General features: G+C 42.0%; 5 protein-coding genes across 5 annotated transcripts; 1 reads left to right on the forward strand and 4 right to left on the reverse strand.

Annotated features, from left to right (window-relative positions):
• Positions 1–70: 70 nt before the first annotated feature.
• Positions 71–772, reverse strand: LOC141830211 (uncharacterized). The gene has a single exon (XM_074717694.1). The coding sequence runs from the start codon at positions 649–651 to the stop codon at positions 358–360; it is 294 nt and encodes a 97-aa protein (XP_074573795.1). The 5' UTR covers positions 652–772; the 3' UTR covers positions 71–357.
• A 5,372-nt stretch (positions 773–6,144) lies between these two features.
• LOC141829685 (glycine cleavage system H protein 2, mitochondrial-like) lies at positions 6,145–9,468 on the reverse strand. The gene is made up of 4 exons (XM_074717209.1): positions 9,305–9,468; positions 8,331–8,419; positions 7,527–7,697; positions 6,145–6,475 (listed from the first exon to the last, which is right to left on the reverse strand). Exons 1-4 carry the CDS (start codon positions 9,381–9,383, stop codon positions 6,347–6,349), a joined length of 468 nt encoding a protein of 155 aa, XP_074573310.1. The 5' UTR covers positions 9,384–9,468; the 3' UTR covers positions 6,145–6,346.
• Positions 9,469–10,360: 892 nt separating this feature from the next.
• On the reverse strand, positions 10,361–11,924 carry LOC141829681 (serine carboxypeptidase-like 50). Its single transcript, XM_074717204.1, is given in 2 exon segments — positions 10,361–11,819; positions 11,821–11,924. Coding segments are annotated over 2 exon segments (1,359 nt in total). The 5' UTR covers positions 11,881–11,924; the 3' UTR covers positions 10,361–10,520.
• A 403-nt stretch (positions 11,925–12,327) lies between these two features.
• Positions 12,328–12,794, forward strand: LOC141829686 (protein RADIALIS-like 2). The gene is made up of 2 exons (XM_074717210.1): positions 12,328–12,632; positions 12,714–12,794. The coding sequence occupies exons 1-2, from the start codon at positions 12,407–12,409 to the stop codon at positions 12,716–12,718; spliced, it is 231 nt and encodes a 76-aa protein (XP_074573311.1). The 5' UTR covers positions 12,328–12,406; the 3' UTR covers positions 12,719–12,794.
• A 77-nt stretch (positions 12,795–12,871) lies between these two features.
• Positions 12,872–14,479, reverse strand: LOC141829682 (uncharacterized). Its single transcript, XM_074717205.1, has 5 exons — positions 14,068–14,479; positions 13,537–13,992; positions 13,366–13,455; positions 13,212–13,279; positions 12,872–13,148 (listed from the first exon to the last, which is right to left on the reverse strand). The coding sequence occupies exons 1-5, from the start codon at positions 14,347–14,349 to the stop codon at positions 12,941–12,943; spliced, it is 1,104 nt and encodes a 367-aa protein (XP_074573306.1). The 5' UTR covers positions 14,350–14,479; the 3' UTR covers positions 12,872–12,940.
• Between the last annotated feature and the right edge of the window lie 2,989 nt (positions 14,480–17,468).

A 17,468-nucleotide genomic window follows, 5' to 3' on the forward strand; every position in this document is an offset into this window, starting at 1 on the left:
AAGATAAAAACAATTAAAAACAGTAAAATTTCTTGGAATCCCTTCCTAGAACAGTGATTTTATTTGTTTATTTTTCGATTTCAGTGTGAGAACATCGTGATGTCCGAATGTATTTGCTTCAATCGAGAAAATTTAGTCGCTTCGCACTCTAAACAACTCAAATCTTGTAATTGCAATACCAGATCCAGCATTGATCATGCCCACACGGACATCAACAAGATCACCAAGCACTCAAGCAGCGATCTTTCGGCGATCGAAGAAAACTCCAACAACAAAGATTCAATTTTTAATCAACGATAAGGCAGATCGATCGCAATACCGTAGATAGAGATTGAAATGGAAGGAAGAAGCGGATCATCAGGAACTGGGGGCCTCGCAGGAGAAGATCTGGCGGGGGAGGCGCCAGGCCTCGGCGGATACGAAGCACATGTCGTCGAGCGCGTCGCTGCGGCACCACCGGCACCACTCCGACCGCCCAAGGCACTCGGCCCTCGACGCCATCGCGCCGCAGTCCGCCCCAGTCGCGCCGCGAACCGCGCGCTTCCTGGACGGCACGTAGGCGTGGAGGCCCCGGCGGCCGCCCTCGGCAGAGGCCGAGGCCGCGAGGAGGAGGAGAGCAAGCAGCAGCGAGGCGAGGACGCGAGCAGCCATCCGCGCGGCGACGGGATCGGAGTCGACGCCGCGAAACCCTAGCGCTACGAAAAGCAGATCGATCGATGGAGTGAGCGAGATGGAAACTGGAGAGGAGGAAGAACGGCGGTGGGATTTCTTGGTTTTGTAGTCAAAATGTCAACGTAAGATTTTTTTTTCTTCTCACTATAAAAAAATTAGAAACAAAAAAAAAAAACTTCACCCCTCGTAACGGCCGAAACGTTACGTTCCTCGCGATAACGCTGACAAATCTTCAAACCGTCTCTCTCAGCAACTGCTTATCATCTTGAAGAGGAAGATGAAACAAAACATTGGTAGACCTTTTATTATTATTATTATTATTATTTATACATGTTTTTTTTCCCATGAGAGACCACCAAAACCTCCACAATCCATTTACTTCTTGACACTGGTATTAAGGAAACAAACTTGAGAAATTTGACTTGTGCTTGTAGGCATTTTATAAAGTAATCCGAAGTTGGGCCTCAAAGAAGTTCATTACAGGATGGTACGCTTATGAGTGTTTATCTTAATTTTTTGCAGCTCTTTGCAAGTAACTGATTGCTTATCCTCTACTTGCTGTATGATCTTCTAGATTTATATTTTGGCTTTTTCTTACATTGTCTTAGTTTGAGCAATTGAAACACTTTGACATATCATGAACTCATTGTGTCACTAAAAAAAGTCTGACCTCACAAAAACAGCTAAGGAAGACGGAAATATTATTAAGCTAAAGATACCCCAATATACATAGGATCCTAACCCCTTCTATAGATTTTAAATAAGATTCTTCCCTAATAATTATAGATAGTGTAAATTGAGGAATTATTTATTGCATGACAAGCATGAATAAGCTATCAGATTAATCTCTTGTGAATACTGTTGGTTGTCTAGATTATTCATAGATTCTTCATATTTTGTGATTTGTATGCTAGCAATACACTAAATTTGAAAGGTTAGTACTGTTAGGATGAATATATTGAAAGTGGTATTTATTTTCTACTTTCTAGAAATTTGAAAGAGCAGAGTCTTCTTTCCCTCCCAGGAGTCATCTATCTATAGTTCCTCAAGATGCTCCCTCCCTTGATGACATAGTAGTGACAATGGCTCACAACTGTTTCTGAAGATCATATCTTAGTTTAATAATTGAATTTAGTTTATAGCTAAGGGGGTGTTTGGTTTAAGGTTCTCCAAATGTAAATATTCTGTTGAGTTCTCAAAATTTGTGCAATGGACAAATGATGGGTGTTTGGGTTTAGATGGTGAATGTACATATGAGGTTGGAGTAATCGGAAATTGGGGGTTGGCAAAAAGGACTTGTGGAGGTCCTTTTTGCCAACATAAAAGTTCAAATTACACATCTATCCTTGTGAAAAATATATAAGAATTTTTTAATTTTCTTAGTAAAGGTAAATAAGTAAATGGACATCCAAAATACAACTCAACCTCATATTCACCAAACACTTCATTTACATTTATATTTTCTCAACCTTTTCTCAACCCCAACTATACATTTACATATTTTCAACCCCAACTTTCCGTTGAAAAAATACAACTTAAAACCAAACACCTCCTAAGTCCACAAGTGCTTAGCCATTTGGGTACAATATTTCTTATCTATTATAAGTATAGTTACCCGTGAATAATTGGATTTAGTTACCCGTGCGCAATATTTCCTGAACTATAATTATAGGAAATATTTCACGGATAATTCCCGATGCTATTTTCACGATTTGTTATTGATTAAGATTTTTTTTTTTGAAACAAATAAATAGCCTGTATATAAAATCTGAACAAATCAAAAAAAAAAGAAATAGTCTATAAGACTTTTTCAAACTAATTATCCGAATTTTTCGTTAACTATCCAATGGGAAGGGATTTATTTAATTTCTTTTTTTTGAAACAAATAAATAGCCTGTATATAAAATCTGAAGTGAACAAATCAAAAAAAAAAAAAGAAATAGTCTATAAGACTTTTTCAAACTAATTAGCCAAATTTTTCGTTAACTATCCAATGGGAAGGATTTATTTAATTTAGATTTCAATTAATATATTAATTTGATTGGTATTAATTCGGCGGATTCATTAAACAGAGACAAATTTTGTCTATAAATAAAAGGTTACTACCTTTTTTTATCTTATTACTATCGCTTCAATGGATCGGATTCGGATGTCTCGGATATCACCGCGGGGTGTTATTGTTCGACTGAGAGCCACCATGTATCCCGACGAGACGTCGACGCTGGTCGTCTTGCTTCGCTTGATTCAACTGTGTCCCGATGCCTCTTGCTTCGCCTGCTGCTGCCGGCGTCACCTTTTCCTTCGGCTCGCCCTTCTCCAGCATACTGCACGAATCTAGATGGGAGCGGAAGCGCGAGGCTAAATGCATGATAATTCAGGTCATCAGCAACCTCGTCAGCCTCTACGACATCAACTTTCTTGTCCGCCTCTTCTGCGACTTCAGTCAGAACGCGCTATTCCACTTGCAAGGTGTGCAAGGTGGCGGCGGCGGCGGTCTCTTATCCATATCTGTATTTCTCCAGATCCCTAACGCCGCTGCCAATGCCGTAGCCACCACCCCCGCGTCACTATTGCCACTGCTGCCGCCGCCACCGCAACCGCCGCCGCCGCCACCGCAGCCACCGCTACCGCATATGCTGCCGCCGCTACCGCATACGCTGCCACCGCAGCCGCTGCCACAGCTCCCGCCGCCACTATCGCAGCTCGCCGCAGGGTAGCCCGTGCCGCCGCCACTACTGCATACGCTGCCGCCACTGCTACATACGCTGCCATCGCCACCACAGCCGCCGCCGCTGCCACAGCTCCCGCCGCCACTGTAGCCCGCCGCAGGCTACGTATTTTATAATTTAAAAGTTTAATTATTATCCGAGTTTTTATGATAATTTTGTCTTAGTCTTTATGTGTTTAAAAATTAATCCTAATGTATAAGATTTGGTCTTACATAATCTTAATTATTTTATAGGATATTGTCTTACATGATTTTATTTTATAAAATCTAGTGATAATTTTGTCTGAGTTTTTGTATATTTAAAATTTATTTATTAATATTTGATTGGAGATTATAATGAATCTCGAAGCTGATGAAAAAAGAATATATATATTTTTGCCATCTTCGTCGCTAAGTTCATGGGCGCTAAGTTCATGGCCGACGCCCGCGTATCCATCACTGGAAGAATGGTTAGGATCGTTCTCATGAAAGAAAAGAGTACACACTAACTCCTCCCTGAATTCATCAGCCGCGATCGAGGCTGATCGATTCAACATAAGCAGATGCAGAGAGCAAGTGTTAATAATGTTTGATCGTCGATCGTTTCTGAATCAGATTGGTTCAAGATTGTTCGGTGGAACTGACTTTTGAGGTACGCAATGGATCCGATAGAGTTGCGCCGGCGGAATTCCGGGCCGGTGACGAGAGCCGGGCACACAGAGCGCGAGCACGGGCGGAGCCACATTCAAGGCTACCCGGGCTGTAGCCCGGGGAAGGAGAGAAGTTCCCATTTACTATGGGAAAAAAAAAAAAAAAAAAAGAAGAGTAGCCTGGGTGGCAGCATCAAGATCGGCTTTCGTGGCCGACAGTTTGAGATCAGCCCGGATAAATCACTCGGGCTGGCTCTGCCATTGAGCGCGAGGCTCGACACTGACTCGACACATGATAATTCAGCTTGTCAGTAACCTCGAAAGCTTCTACTTGCAAGGCGGCGACGGTGACAATGACTTAGACATATCCACCGCCAATGCCGCGGCCACCGCCGCCGCTAACTACAGTGTACACTTTGTTTCTCACGGAACAATGTTGTATATTATAATTTCTTAAACTTATTATTTGTTGTTTTAGCGAGGCAAAATCTCCAATCAAGTTAGAATCAATCTCAATTAAATCTTAAATCGAATCCTATTCCAATTAGGGCTGAGTATTCAATTTAAATTGAACTGAATTAAAATCGAACTAAATCAAATTTTTTTAAAAACCGAACCAATTGAATTTTTAAATAAAAATTAAACAAATCAAATCGATAAAATATCGATTAATTTGGTTTTCGATCAAATTAATCGAAATAATCAAAATTTTTAAATATTATGAAAAATTTACGAATTAGTTAAAGATTTATAAGTTACTCAAGAAATTTATAAATTATTTTTTTTATTTTGATTAATTTAGTTTGTTCGATTTATTCGGTTTAACTGAATAAAAAATTTTAAAATTGAAACTGAACCAAATTAATCAATTTTTTAAAAAAAATAATTAAAATTTTGAAATAACCAAATTAAATTTTTAAATTTGAACGGTTTAATCAATTTATTTGATTTAATCAAATTTTTACTCAACCCTAATTCCAATTAAAAATTGATATCTTAGACAGAATCCAACTTCAATTAAGAACTTGCTCGGTTACAATTCAGTAGTTTCAATGGAGCGGATTCTATAATTTGTTACTGATTAAGATTTTTTTATTTCTTTTTTTAAAACAAATAAATAGTCTGTATATAAAATATGAACAAATAAAAAAAAATAGTCTATAAGAATTTTTCATCCTAATTATCTGACATTTTCGTTAACTATCCAATAGGAAGAGAATTATTTAATTTAGATTTCAATTAATAGATTAATTTGATTGAGATTAATTCGGCGGATTCATTAAACGAGACAAATTTTGTCTATAAATTGAAGGTTATTGGCTTTTCTGTCTTTGTTACTTGTCGCTTTAATGGAGCGGATTCGGATGTCACCGCGGGGTGTTATTGTTCGACTGGGAGCTGGTGCGTGGCTCGACGAGGCTTGGGGCCTCAGCTGCGTCCCGATGCCTCTCGCTCCGCCTGCTGCTGCCGGCGTCAACGACATCACCTTTTCCTTCGGCTCGTCCTTTTCCAGCATACTGCGCAAATCTAGATGGGAGCGGGAGTGTGAGGCTAGACGCATGATAATTCAGGTCGTCGGCAACCTCATCGGCTCGGACGATATCAACTTTCTCGTCCGCGTCTTCTGCGAATTCAGTCAGGACGCGCTCGAAATCTTCTACTTGCAAGCCGGCGGTGGCGGTCACTTGTCCATATCTGTATTTCTCCATATCCCCTTCACCGTCGCCGCCGCCGCAACCTCCACAGCCGTCGCCTACGCTACCGCCACAGTCAACACCAGCCCCTACTATTCTCCGCTGCGGCATCATCTTCCTCACACAATCATCGGTCCGTCCAATGCGGCGTCGGCCTCTGCGGTGCCGCAGCTCGAAATAGTTTTCTTCAGGGCGGCCAATGGCAGCTACCGAGAAACCTCCTGCGCCATTTGCATCGACGATTTCAAGCCGACCTCGGTGCTGTCGGTGATGCCGTGCGGCCACGGCTTCCACTCTGCCTGTCTCCACGAATGGCTCACACGAAGCAATTCGTGCCCTCTCTGCCGGTCTTCCCTTCCGGCCGCCAACTAGGACTCGCGCAGTGCGTTACCTGGTGATTCTATGACTTACAGTATGTTCATAGTGCAATATAATTTGGAACATGTATAGATGCAAAATTTTCTAAGTGCATGCATGAGATACTAGTTAACAAGTGTTTTGCTCAACCTGTTCCAGAAATTTTTCTCATAGGCTGCCTTACCGATGCAAAAGGAGAATTGAAATTGTAAGGATTATTGGAAACACAAAACTCTGATCCGACTCAAGAAGCTTGAGTCACTTTCTTAATGCTTAGCATCTTCTTCCTCGCAAAACTTGGAATACTGCTCGGAGTCCATCAACGAGTTCAGTTCTCCTGCGTCGCTCATTTTGACCTTTATAATCCAACCCTTTTCGAATGGACTTCCGTTAATCTGAATCAAGTCAAAGATAAAGCAACGGAATGTGGGCATGTTAACTGATGAATACATACGAAGAAATATTTCGACAATGTAGGAAAATAAATAGAGAATTCTCGGTTCTTTGGTAAGAAGATTTTTCATGCAGCAGAAATATTTGCTTTGTTGACATGAGCCATGAACCAGGCGTGATTTCTTTCCATCTCAGGAGATCCCATTTTTAACTAAACCTTTCATGTAAATTTTTGAATCTAAATGTCTCAACTATTGTAGCACATCTCACCATGATCTTCATTGTGAGTTCTATAGGTGTTTTTAATTGCCTCAATCTCCTTAATTCAACTCTTAGTAAGTTGTTGTCATCTTCTCCTCCAATGAATAAGAAAAAAAAAATGTAAGTTGGGTCTCTTTAGATTCTTACACTAGCTCCATCTAATTATGATCCAACAAAAAATATTTCATTCTGATCAAACAAAAAGTAAACTAAGTGTACTAGAAATAAAATGAAAGAATAATTTAGACCCTATGGATATAACACAAAATATGATTTTTAGACTTAGGACTGATTTATTTTAGCAGGCCAGTTTTGTTTTCATCTTCTGCAGTAACCAACTCAGCTATGCCTGTTTTGTTTTCATGTGTCTATTTCAGTTGCACCAATAACTCAGCAAGATGATGTAATTTTGCAAGGTGATTTTTCAGCCAGAACTTTTTCATTAAAAGAGTGCAATAAAGACAACTATCCCTCTCTGGTGTGACTATTTAATCTAAACCCTAGAGTATATCTAGTATTTGCTGTTATTTGGAAGCATGTAAGGATAACAACCACAATCAATAGAAGCTAATTAAAACATGAAATACCCTTCAAAAATCTAGCAAAGGTTCAGTTGATTAAGGCTTATGTTGTATGATTGACAAGAACGACACCACCACAACAGGAAAAAGATAGTTGTTTGCATGATAAACATACAGTTGACATTAATAATGTGACAACTTGGAGAAAACATTCTTTTTTTTTAACGAAATGATGGCATGATAATTTCAGGCGTAATCACTAATAACTCACCAATCCAGGAGAACCATTTAGCTCGGAGTTGACTTCAATTATTTCTCCAGAAACAGGAGAATTTACATCACTGGTTGCCTTAACACTTTCGACTGAACCAAAGTTCTTTCCCTGCTTCGCATTGGTGCCGACTTCTGGCAATTCGACATACACAACATCACCCAAATGATCCTGGAAGGTAATACATAAAAATTGGTTAAAGGATATATAAAATTTAATGTAGGAACAGGAAATAGTAGATTAAGAATAGGAAGAAATATTTTATGATATGAAGAGACATAGCACCATTACTGCTCATTAGCCCACCCACATTCCTTCCTTTTATTACTTTCATGAGTTCAATAGACACATACGAACAAAATTGAATATCCTTCATGCCGTGGAAGAAAGAATAGGTTTCATTATAGACCTAAGCTTCCTTGAAGGAAAATATGGATTTGAAAATTCATCCAATTCTTTGTTTAGAACGTGTCATGGTTGAGGAACTTTATAGGACAAAGAAACTAAATTTCAAGTAGGGTATCAATCACTATATGCATCATCTCTAGACCCAGAAGGAATAAGAAAGGCATTTGCTAACAACATCAACAGCAGGTTCCACACACAAATGAAATTTTGTTATAACAATTCATGTTACAGCTATTTGGAGACATCCTTCATGGAATTTACCCCAACCATTGCACTTGGGTACGATTACATCAATTGCCGGTTGTAATAACATCTTGGAACAAGGTTTTGCTACATCAGTGACGTGATTAATTATCAAATGACAATAACACAATATATCTAAAAATTTCAAATCACCTGAGCATGGTCGGTTATTCCTATTGTCACTGAAGAGCCATCAACTTTTGCCCACTCATGTGTGTCAGCATACTTCAAATCCTTAATAACTGTAAAGAAAATTGATTTAGTTAATAACACCAACAATTGGCAATGATAGTAACACTATTCCAAACTCCCATAAAGTGAATTTAAGCAGCCTTAATTTCTCCAGCCATCGCAGAAAAAGCATGTCAATTACAAGTTGGTGAGGAAGTATTAAGCTGGATAACAAGAAAATCAGAGAATATAAACATCAAGAATCAAGTGCTGAAGTTGGTTTGCTGATCTTTGGACTGGTCCATTTATATAAAGAGATGCACACAGTCCAGCAGAAAACTGTCTATCCCCGCACCCAAAACTTTTAATTCTCGCAAAATACCAAAGGCATTTCGTTGTCTCAACTTAACTAGCAATCACACGGTAAAAACCATTTATGTATCCTTGGAACCATGTATAACATTTACTAACTTCTGTCCTAAGATCATGCTTTCTCGATATTTCCTGATCTCAGAACTCTGCATATTTCATCTTCTACCGAAGATCAAACTTCTTACTTTATTTCGCTGATCATCTTTACTTTCACTGGATTAAATCACAAAAAATCCAAATCACGATCACTCCACAGGAAAGCGGCAAAAAAAAAAAAAATCGGATCAACCCTGATGAAGAAAATATAGATGGGAAATCAAACCTACAATATCAATATCATCGCAAACAAAATCGTACTTTTGCAATAACACGAATGATCCGAGTTCCAATCATCAATTGAAAGAGGAAAAAAACGAAAAAAAACATCGATCTTCCATTCAGAAAACAACAGATCTCAGTATCAAACACAACAAGACCTCCCAGATTCATCGTCAACCACGCATCACTAAAACTTTGCTCCAATAGAACAAACATCAACCCACCGAAACCCAATAAAGAGAATGCCTGGCCGATCATGAGCTTACCGGTGGAGAACGCTCGAGGGAAGAGAGAGATCCTGAGGAAGGAAGCGGCTTTCGAAGCCCACATCAACCTGGACGCCATGACCAAATGCAGAACGCCGAACGCCGCCCTCTCTCGCGGTCGCGGGGTTCTTGTGCCCTGCTTAAGCGGCAATGGCGGATCGAACCGAGCCGGAACCGAGCCGATACGGAAATTACACGTGCCCGTCGCACAGGTTGCCGCTATTTATACTTTCGACAAATTTTTATCTTCAAATTTTATTTATTTGTAAAATAAATACAGTATTCTACATATTTTTTAGCTTTACAAATGTATTTTTAAATTACATATTTTCACATAAATTTTGATTTTATATAAATATTTATATTATTTTAAACTTGGTGTCTTACATATATACTATTATTGAATCTATATGTAAAATTGAAATTTGATTAAAATGAAGGATATTTATATGGATGAAAAATTCTTACAGAACCATTTTCGAAATTTTAACTTAAAAGCTATCGTTAAATATATTAAAATACTTTAGTTAAACTCAACCATAAGCCATAACCATCTCAAATATTATTTCCCCAACATGAATAATCTTTTGGAAGCCTTTAATATTTAAAACAACAAAAAATAATAATAAATAAATTGGTTCTATGGTGGAGTGGTTAGCGACCTAAACCAATCCATTAAAAATCTATCAAGTAAGAGCCGATTAATTCACCAATTTAACGAGTTGAGAAATCTCTAATTCAATTTAACCCAAGACGAGTTGCGAGTTAGACAGGCTAACCCATCGATCTATCAAAAAAATATTAAATTTTAAATTTAAGTTTAAATTGATTAAGTTAAATTGATTAAATTAAATTATGATTTAGATGAATTAAGTTCATTAATCTATTAAATTTTTATTTTAATTTTAAAATTTAAAATAAATAAATTTTTTCAACTCATGAATCAACTCACACTAATTATGAATCTAAGTGGATCAATTTATCTAAACTCATTTTAAATATATTAATAAAATTTTAATTTAATCTGTCTAAATTATTTAAATTATTTGACTGCTGAAAAAATTATAAAAACTTTTTTAGAAAAAATAGCCATAAAAAAACAAGAGAGAACTAAATAAAGATATTTTCATAAGAATCCCAATTGGGCAATTGCTCATGTCCTTTATTATCAAGATCAATAAGGCCCAAAAAAACAGGAAATAAGGCCACCACTGCATTATTGTCGGTGTGGGCTCCACTTGGTTGGGGCCCCATCCGCTGCGCTACCAAACAAACCCTTCTCCATCACCCAGTCCTCGATCATGGCCTGCGCGCTCTTCCCCTGGTCCGCCGGCACAAGATGGCCGGCGCCATGGACGACGGCGTGCGTCAATCTCCCCCATCGCTTCACCTGCCCCGCGAGCTCCCCGTCCACTCTCCACACCTTCCGCTCCGCCTTCAGGAAGCTCTCCAGCCCCTCCCACTCCATCTCCCTCACCCACGCCTCCGTTGACACCACGCCGTCCCTGAGGTCGTACAGCCCCTGGTACAGAAGCACGCGGCTCTCCCTCACCAGCTCCTCCACCATCCACTTGACGCTCTTCATCACGTCCGCGTGCAGGGCCTCGCCGGCCTCCTCGCCGCACTCCTCCCACGTCACCTCTGACGGCACCCCCAGCGCCGCCTTCACCTCGGCCCTGTTCAGGAACAGATCCACCTGCCCCGTCTCGTATGGCCGCTTCTTGGTCAGGTCGTAGAGCGTCGCGAGCCCCGTCGCGTTCTGGAGCCGCTCCAAGACGATTCCGCGCGCGTCCGCGGCCTCCGGCCACTGCTCCGCAGAGGCGAGCCGCACGGCCTCGGCCTGCAGCGCCTCGATCTCGGCCTTGGTCCGCTCGTCGATGAGGCCGGAGAAGAAGGCGGAGTCGGCGTGGGTGGCGACCTGGGCGACCGGGTGCGTGAGGCCGTTGCCGATGGCGACGCCGCCGAGGTTGATGCGGCGGCCGGCCGGGAGGGCCGCGTTGTGGCGAAGGATGGCGTGGCCCAGGGCTGGGACGTACTTGCCGGCGTAGCTCTCGCCGGTCACGAAGAAAGGGCGACGGAGGAAAGAGGGGTCGGAGGCGAGGAAGTGGAGGAGGGCGGATAGGAGCTGAGCGGCAACGACGGACTGGTTCCGGGGGATGTCGGCCGGGGAAGGGGCGACGCTGAAGCCGGCGCCGAGGGGGTTGTCGATGAAGAGTAGACCGAAGCGGCGGTTCCAGGAGAAGGGGTTGGCGCGGAGAGACAGCGACGAGGAAGAGGAAACGAGGAAGGGCCCGAGCTCGAAGAGGTTCCCCAGCATGGAGGAGCAGCCAGGGCCGCCCTGGAGCCAGAGGACGATCGGAGCGTCACCCAGCGGGGACAGAGGTCTCTGCGCTTCGTAGTATGCGAAGAAGAGCGCCGGCGCCGGCGCCGGCGAGGAGGACTTGGTGGGGGCGACGGGGAGGTAGCCGGACTTGCTGGGGCGGGCTTCTGGCGGAAAGAGAGACGTCAGGGCGGAAGGAGAAGGAGAAGAAGGAGAGGAAGCAGAAGGCGGAGAAGAGGAGGAGAGTTGACTCCATGGCCAACAGTAGATCTGCCAACCTAACACACAGATCTGTGACAATCCATCATCAATAGGACTGGAATAGGGATGGGATCAGGTTGACTTTGACTGATTCTCTGGATGCTAAAGTCAAGCACATTATTGGATCATATCTAAAAGGATCTTTACCACTTCACGTCATCTGAAACAGCAAAGAATAGGATCCTGATTCAGTTCTTCCCCTGCGTTAAGCATTAGATTCTCTGCATTCAAACAACACTGGCACCACAGAGTGAAGAATGATGCCGAAAACAAGGCTGGAGATGAGGTAAATGATATGGATTCTTACTGTCACTCGGAATCTGTATCACAAGAACCACATTTCAAAGGTGTTCCCATCCTTTTGGGTCTCTTGTAGCATCAACCTGCAACTAGATCCTAACTCACCGGAGCTTAGATTCTTAAATGTATTGTTATTCTTCAATCGACTGTAACTTGGCCTTATAAATAGCAGCCACATCACTCCGGCCAACTCCAACACCAACTGATCTCTTAAGTAGGCCATGGCGTCGAGCTCGTCGTGGACCACAAAGCAGAACAAGAAGTTTGAGAAGGCCCTGGCGGTGTACGACAAGGACACACCGGACCGCTGGCATAACATAGCCCGTGCGGTCGGCGGGAAGACCGTCGACGAAGTGAAGCGCCACTACGAGCTGCTCGTGGAGGACATCCGCCTCATCGAGAAAGGCCACATGCCATATGCTCCGTACCTTTCATCAACCACAAGGGGTGGTACTTTGCTACTGCCTTCATTTAGACTTCTCAGCCAGGACCATAAGCAACTCAACAGTTTTTCTCATTTTGTGGCAGGTTGAAGAATCAATGGAAGCTCCAAGCAGATTAAAGATCAACCAGGAGATCATTGTAGTGCCTTGTCTATCAAATCTCTGTACTAAATATTTAGTATATGCAGGCTTAATGCTTCATGGTTTGCAATCGATGCACTGTTTAAGATTTAATTTGTAATGTAAACTACAAACAAACAAGAGCAGAAGTTGTTTATTCCGTCTGAAGTGGGAAACAAACAAATGATCATGCTAGTTCACAAACTTAATAACTGAATAATAAAAAAGGTCTGGAGTTTGCTCATTCCTTTGCCTCTGCCTCTGCTTTGCCTCTGCTTCTGCAGCTTGAACAACTGAAAGGAATTTCTTGAGGTGGCGATTGTAAACGCAGGGTCTCTCGATGTGAAGAAGATGCCCTGCTTTCTTTATGACTTCCAGTGTGGTGTTTTCTCCCAGTTGCCTGCAGTTCATGAGCAATGAGTTAGGAAGCCATGATCATTAGAAATGATGGCTGTGAACTTACTCTTTCATGTCCTTGGCAAACTCTAGGTTGAATAGGTTGTCGTTCTCCCCCCATAGCAGGAGAATTCTCTGCATGGGTTTCACAGATTAGGGTTCATGTTTTTTCTTGATGAATTAACTGGAATTGTGTCTGTTCAGTAATCTTTTGAATGTACCTGATCTAAAGAAGGAACCTTGGAGTCTTTATTGCTGATGAGCAAACCTTCAAGAAGCTCTTTTCTCTCCTTTCTGTTGGTAAACATCACCTGTTCAAATTCACAGAAAATGTGTTCTTGGATTTATTTTTATTTTTTTATAGACAAGTGTTTGATGAAATGCCGGAGTACCTCAAGAAAATCCTTGTAGAGGAAGTTCGGGAACCAGAGTTTCTTGTGCATGGAAATGGAGAGCAAGGCCTTGAGGCCCTTGACGGACTCCGGCATGAGGAGCTCCGACGAGGAGGCAAAGCCGAGCTGGTCGAGGGTCGCGCGGCTGATAGAGTCTGTCATGGCGAAGACGGAGCCGGAGATTACGAGGGAACGCACGAGGTCCGGCCGATGCTCCGCCATCTTGAACGCCACCATCCCGCCGTAGCTGAACCCCACGGCCGTGCAGCGGCGGACGCCGAGCTCGTCGAGAGCAGCCGAAAGGCACCGCGCCTGGAACCCCGGGGACCGGTCGGCGGACGCGGTGGAGGAGCCGCCGAAGAAGAAGAGGTCGGGGATGTACACGTCGTACTGGCTCACCAGCACCCCGAACTGGAACTGCCACGTCTCGAGGCCTTCCGCCGCGAAGCCGTGCACCTGAAAACGAAACCATGGATCACTTCCACTCTCCCAAATTATATTGCACGCATCAAAATTCGATTTTGACAATACCAGCACCACCGCCGGCTTCTCCTTCTCCTTCTCCTTCCTCCTCTTCTTCGTCTTCTTCTTCTTCTTCTTCCCGTCTTCGTCGCCGTGGCGGCCATTAACGCAGGCGGACTTATCTTCAGGCACTACGACCTCAGCCCTGTTGCTCCCGCGGCTGTCCTTGTGCTTGGGGACCCACATGGCCATGGTGGTGCCGGGCTCAATCTCGATGATCTTCCGGCGGAGGCCGGCGCCGCGCACCAGCCAGTGGATGAGCGGCTTCTGCGCCTCCACCCAGTTCACCATCTCAATTCCGACTACTTTCAGCTCTTCGTCTTCTACGAACAATGCCGACTCTCTGTAGCAGAGCAGAGGTGTTCCTCTGTATATATACTGAACGACGGAGAAGAAGATGGACGATCGCGGAAAGCTTTGATGGTCGACGAGCAGCGAAACTCAGATTTGTAGTTTCGCTAATGAACTAATTAGCTCGCGTGGAGTTTGATCAACTACTGCAACTACTTAAACCAACCACGACATCTGATTTGTTGGAAAGTGGTTGGATTTCAGCCTCCAAATCCTACCAATTACTGGATTCTTCCTATTCTTAATCTACCGTTTGCTGTTCCTTCATTAAATTATATATATTTCTTCCTTTGTTGTTATCTTTACACGATTCCAAATAATATCAAATACTAGATATACTCTAGGGTTTAGATTAAATAGTCACACCAGAGAGGGATAATTGTCTTTATTGCACTCTTTTAATGAAAAAGTTCTGGCTGAAAAATCAGTTGCTGAGTTATTGGTGCAACTGAAATAGACACATTAGAAACAAAACTGGCCTGCTAAAATAAATTAGACTTAGGGTCTAAATTATTCTTTCATTTTAGTTTAGTACACTTAGTTTACTTTTTGTTGGATCGGAATGAAATATTTTTTTGTTGGATCATAATTAGATCGAGATAGTGTAAGAATCTAAAGAGACCCAACTTACATTTTTTTTCTTATTCATTGGAGGAGAAGATGACAACAACTTATTAAGAGTTGAATTAAGGAGATTGAGGCAATTAAAAACACTTATAGAACTCACAATGAAGATCATGGTGAGATGTGCTACAGTAGTTGAGACATTTAGATTCAAAAATTATACATGAAAGGTTTAGTTAAAAATGGGATCTCAATGCCGAACGGGATAGCGATTATCTTACGAGTAATGCTCTGATACCAATTGACGCTAGACAAAATAGTGATTATTTTGGAGGCGGAAGATTAGAGGAGAATTGGGGAGAGAACAAGTTTAAGAAATTTTAAAAAAATAGTAGAAAGTCGCGACGACACCGCTTCTAGAGTTTTAGCAAAAAAAAAAAATATTTAAATAACCAAAACTTCTTTTCCTTTAAACATTACTCATATGTTTATATATCCTAAGAAAAATTTCTAATAAAAAAGAAAATTTTTTAACATATTCGAAATCTTAAAAATTATAAACAAACTTCAAATATAAAATCCTAAAAAAAATTTTTAACTGACTCAAAATCTTAACAATTCGAATTTAAAATCCTAAAATATAAAAAAATAAAACTTTTCAAAACTACTCTAAATATCAAAAACTTAAAAAAAACTAAAAAGATAAAATTTAAATTAATTTTTTAAAAAGAAAATTAATCCTAGACCAAATCTAAAATTTTGACTATTCAATTCAAGTAAACCATAATGCTGCAATATAACCGTGCCAACCGCAGGAGACCATGAGTTTGTCATCTTTCTTGTCGGTAGTTCCGATAGCCCTTCTTCAAGGTCCAAAAAGGAAATTAGTAGCTTCGAATTCTTCTCGTCACAGTTCAAAAGGAATATAATTGTATCAAAGGACAAATTAATCGTGCTAAATGCTCCTACATCAGATCTCAAGAAATCACGCCTGGTTCATAGCTCATGTCGACAAAGAAAATATTTCTGCTGCATGAAAAATCTTCTTACCAATTAAGAACCCTAGAATTCTCTAAAAAATAATAATAAATCACAGTAACTAGTACCTCTATACATGCATTATGCATGCAGCATTGAGAAAATTTTGCATCTATACATGTTCTAAATTATATTACACTATGAACATACTGTAAGTCATCAACTCAGCAGTTAACAATGGCGCATTGCGCCAGTCCTAGTTGGCGGCCGGAAGGGAAGACCGGCAGAGAGGGCACGAATTGCTTCGTGTGAGCCATTCGTCGAGGCAGGCAGAGTGGAAGCCGTGGCCGCACGGCATCACCGACAGCACCGAGGTCGACTCGAAATCGTCGATGCAAATGGCGCAGGAGGTTTCTCGGCAGCTGCCGTTGGCCGCCCCGAAGACAACTCTTTCGAGCTGCGGCACCGCAGAGGCAGACGCCGGATTGTTCCCGACATCCACTGAGGCGTCCCCGCCGCCCCAAATAACCGGCGACGATTGAAGCTCGGGGAAATACATTCGGGGCAAATGATTATACGAAACGATGTCAGGAAGTTGAAGTCGCGATCGCGAAGGTTCATCGGACGAACCGACGATTGCGTGATCAGGAAGATGAGGTGGCTGCGGAGGATCATAGGGGCCACCGATGGTGGCTGCGGCGGTGGTGCCGGCGGCTGCGGCGGTGGCTGCAGCATCGGGGATCTGGATTAATAAGGATATGTACAAGTGATCGCCGCCGCTGCCGCCTTGCTGGTAAAAGCTTTCGAGCACGTCTTCACTATAATCGCAGAAGGCGTGGACAAGAAAGTGGATGTCGTCAGGGACGACGAGATTACCGGCGATCTCAATCATCATCCGTCTAGCTTGGCGTTCTCGTTCCCATCTAGATTCGTGTAGTATGTTGGAGAAGGGCGAGCCGTAGAAAAAGTTGGCGTCGTCGGCACCTGCAACAGCAAGCGGAGTGGAAGGTATCGGGACCCAGGAGAAGTGCACCGAGAAGAGCAGCGCCGACGACGCTACCTCAGGCCACAAGCCGGCTCCCAGTCGAAGAATAAGACCCGACGGCGAGACCTGCATCCGCTCCAGAAAAGAGAATGAAGAGAAGAGTAATGAGAGACAGAAAAGCCACTAACCGTCTATTTATAGGCAAAATTTGTCTCGTTTAATGAATCCGCCGAATTAATCGCAATCAAATTAATCTATTAATTGAACTCTAACTTAAATAACTACCAATCCCATTGGATAGTTAACGAAAATTTCAGATAATTAGTTTTTTTTATTTAGTTGAGATTTTATATACCGGCTATTTATTTGTTTTAAAAAAAAGAAATTAAAAAAATCATAATCAGCGACAAATTATGAAACTACAAGGGAAGATGAAACCAGCGGCTAACAATGGCGCAGGTCTAATTGGTTCTGTTATTTTAGAATTTTATTTTTTTTAAAATTAATTAATTCCATTTGATTTTAATTTTAA

Source organism: Curcuma longa, chromosome 5 (genome assembly GCF_044706935.1).
Source record: "Curcuma longa cultivar G26 ecotype Majalengka, Jawa Barat chromosome 5, ITB_CL_G26_1.1, whole genome shotgun sequence".
NCBI lineage: Eukaryota > Viridiplantae > Streptophyta > Magnoliopsida > Zingiberales > Zingiberaceae > Curcuma > Curcuma longa.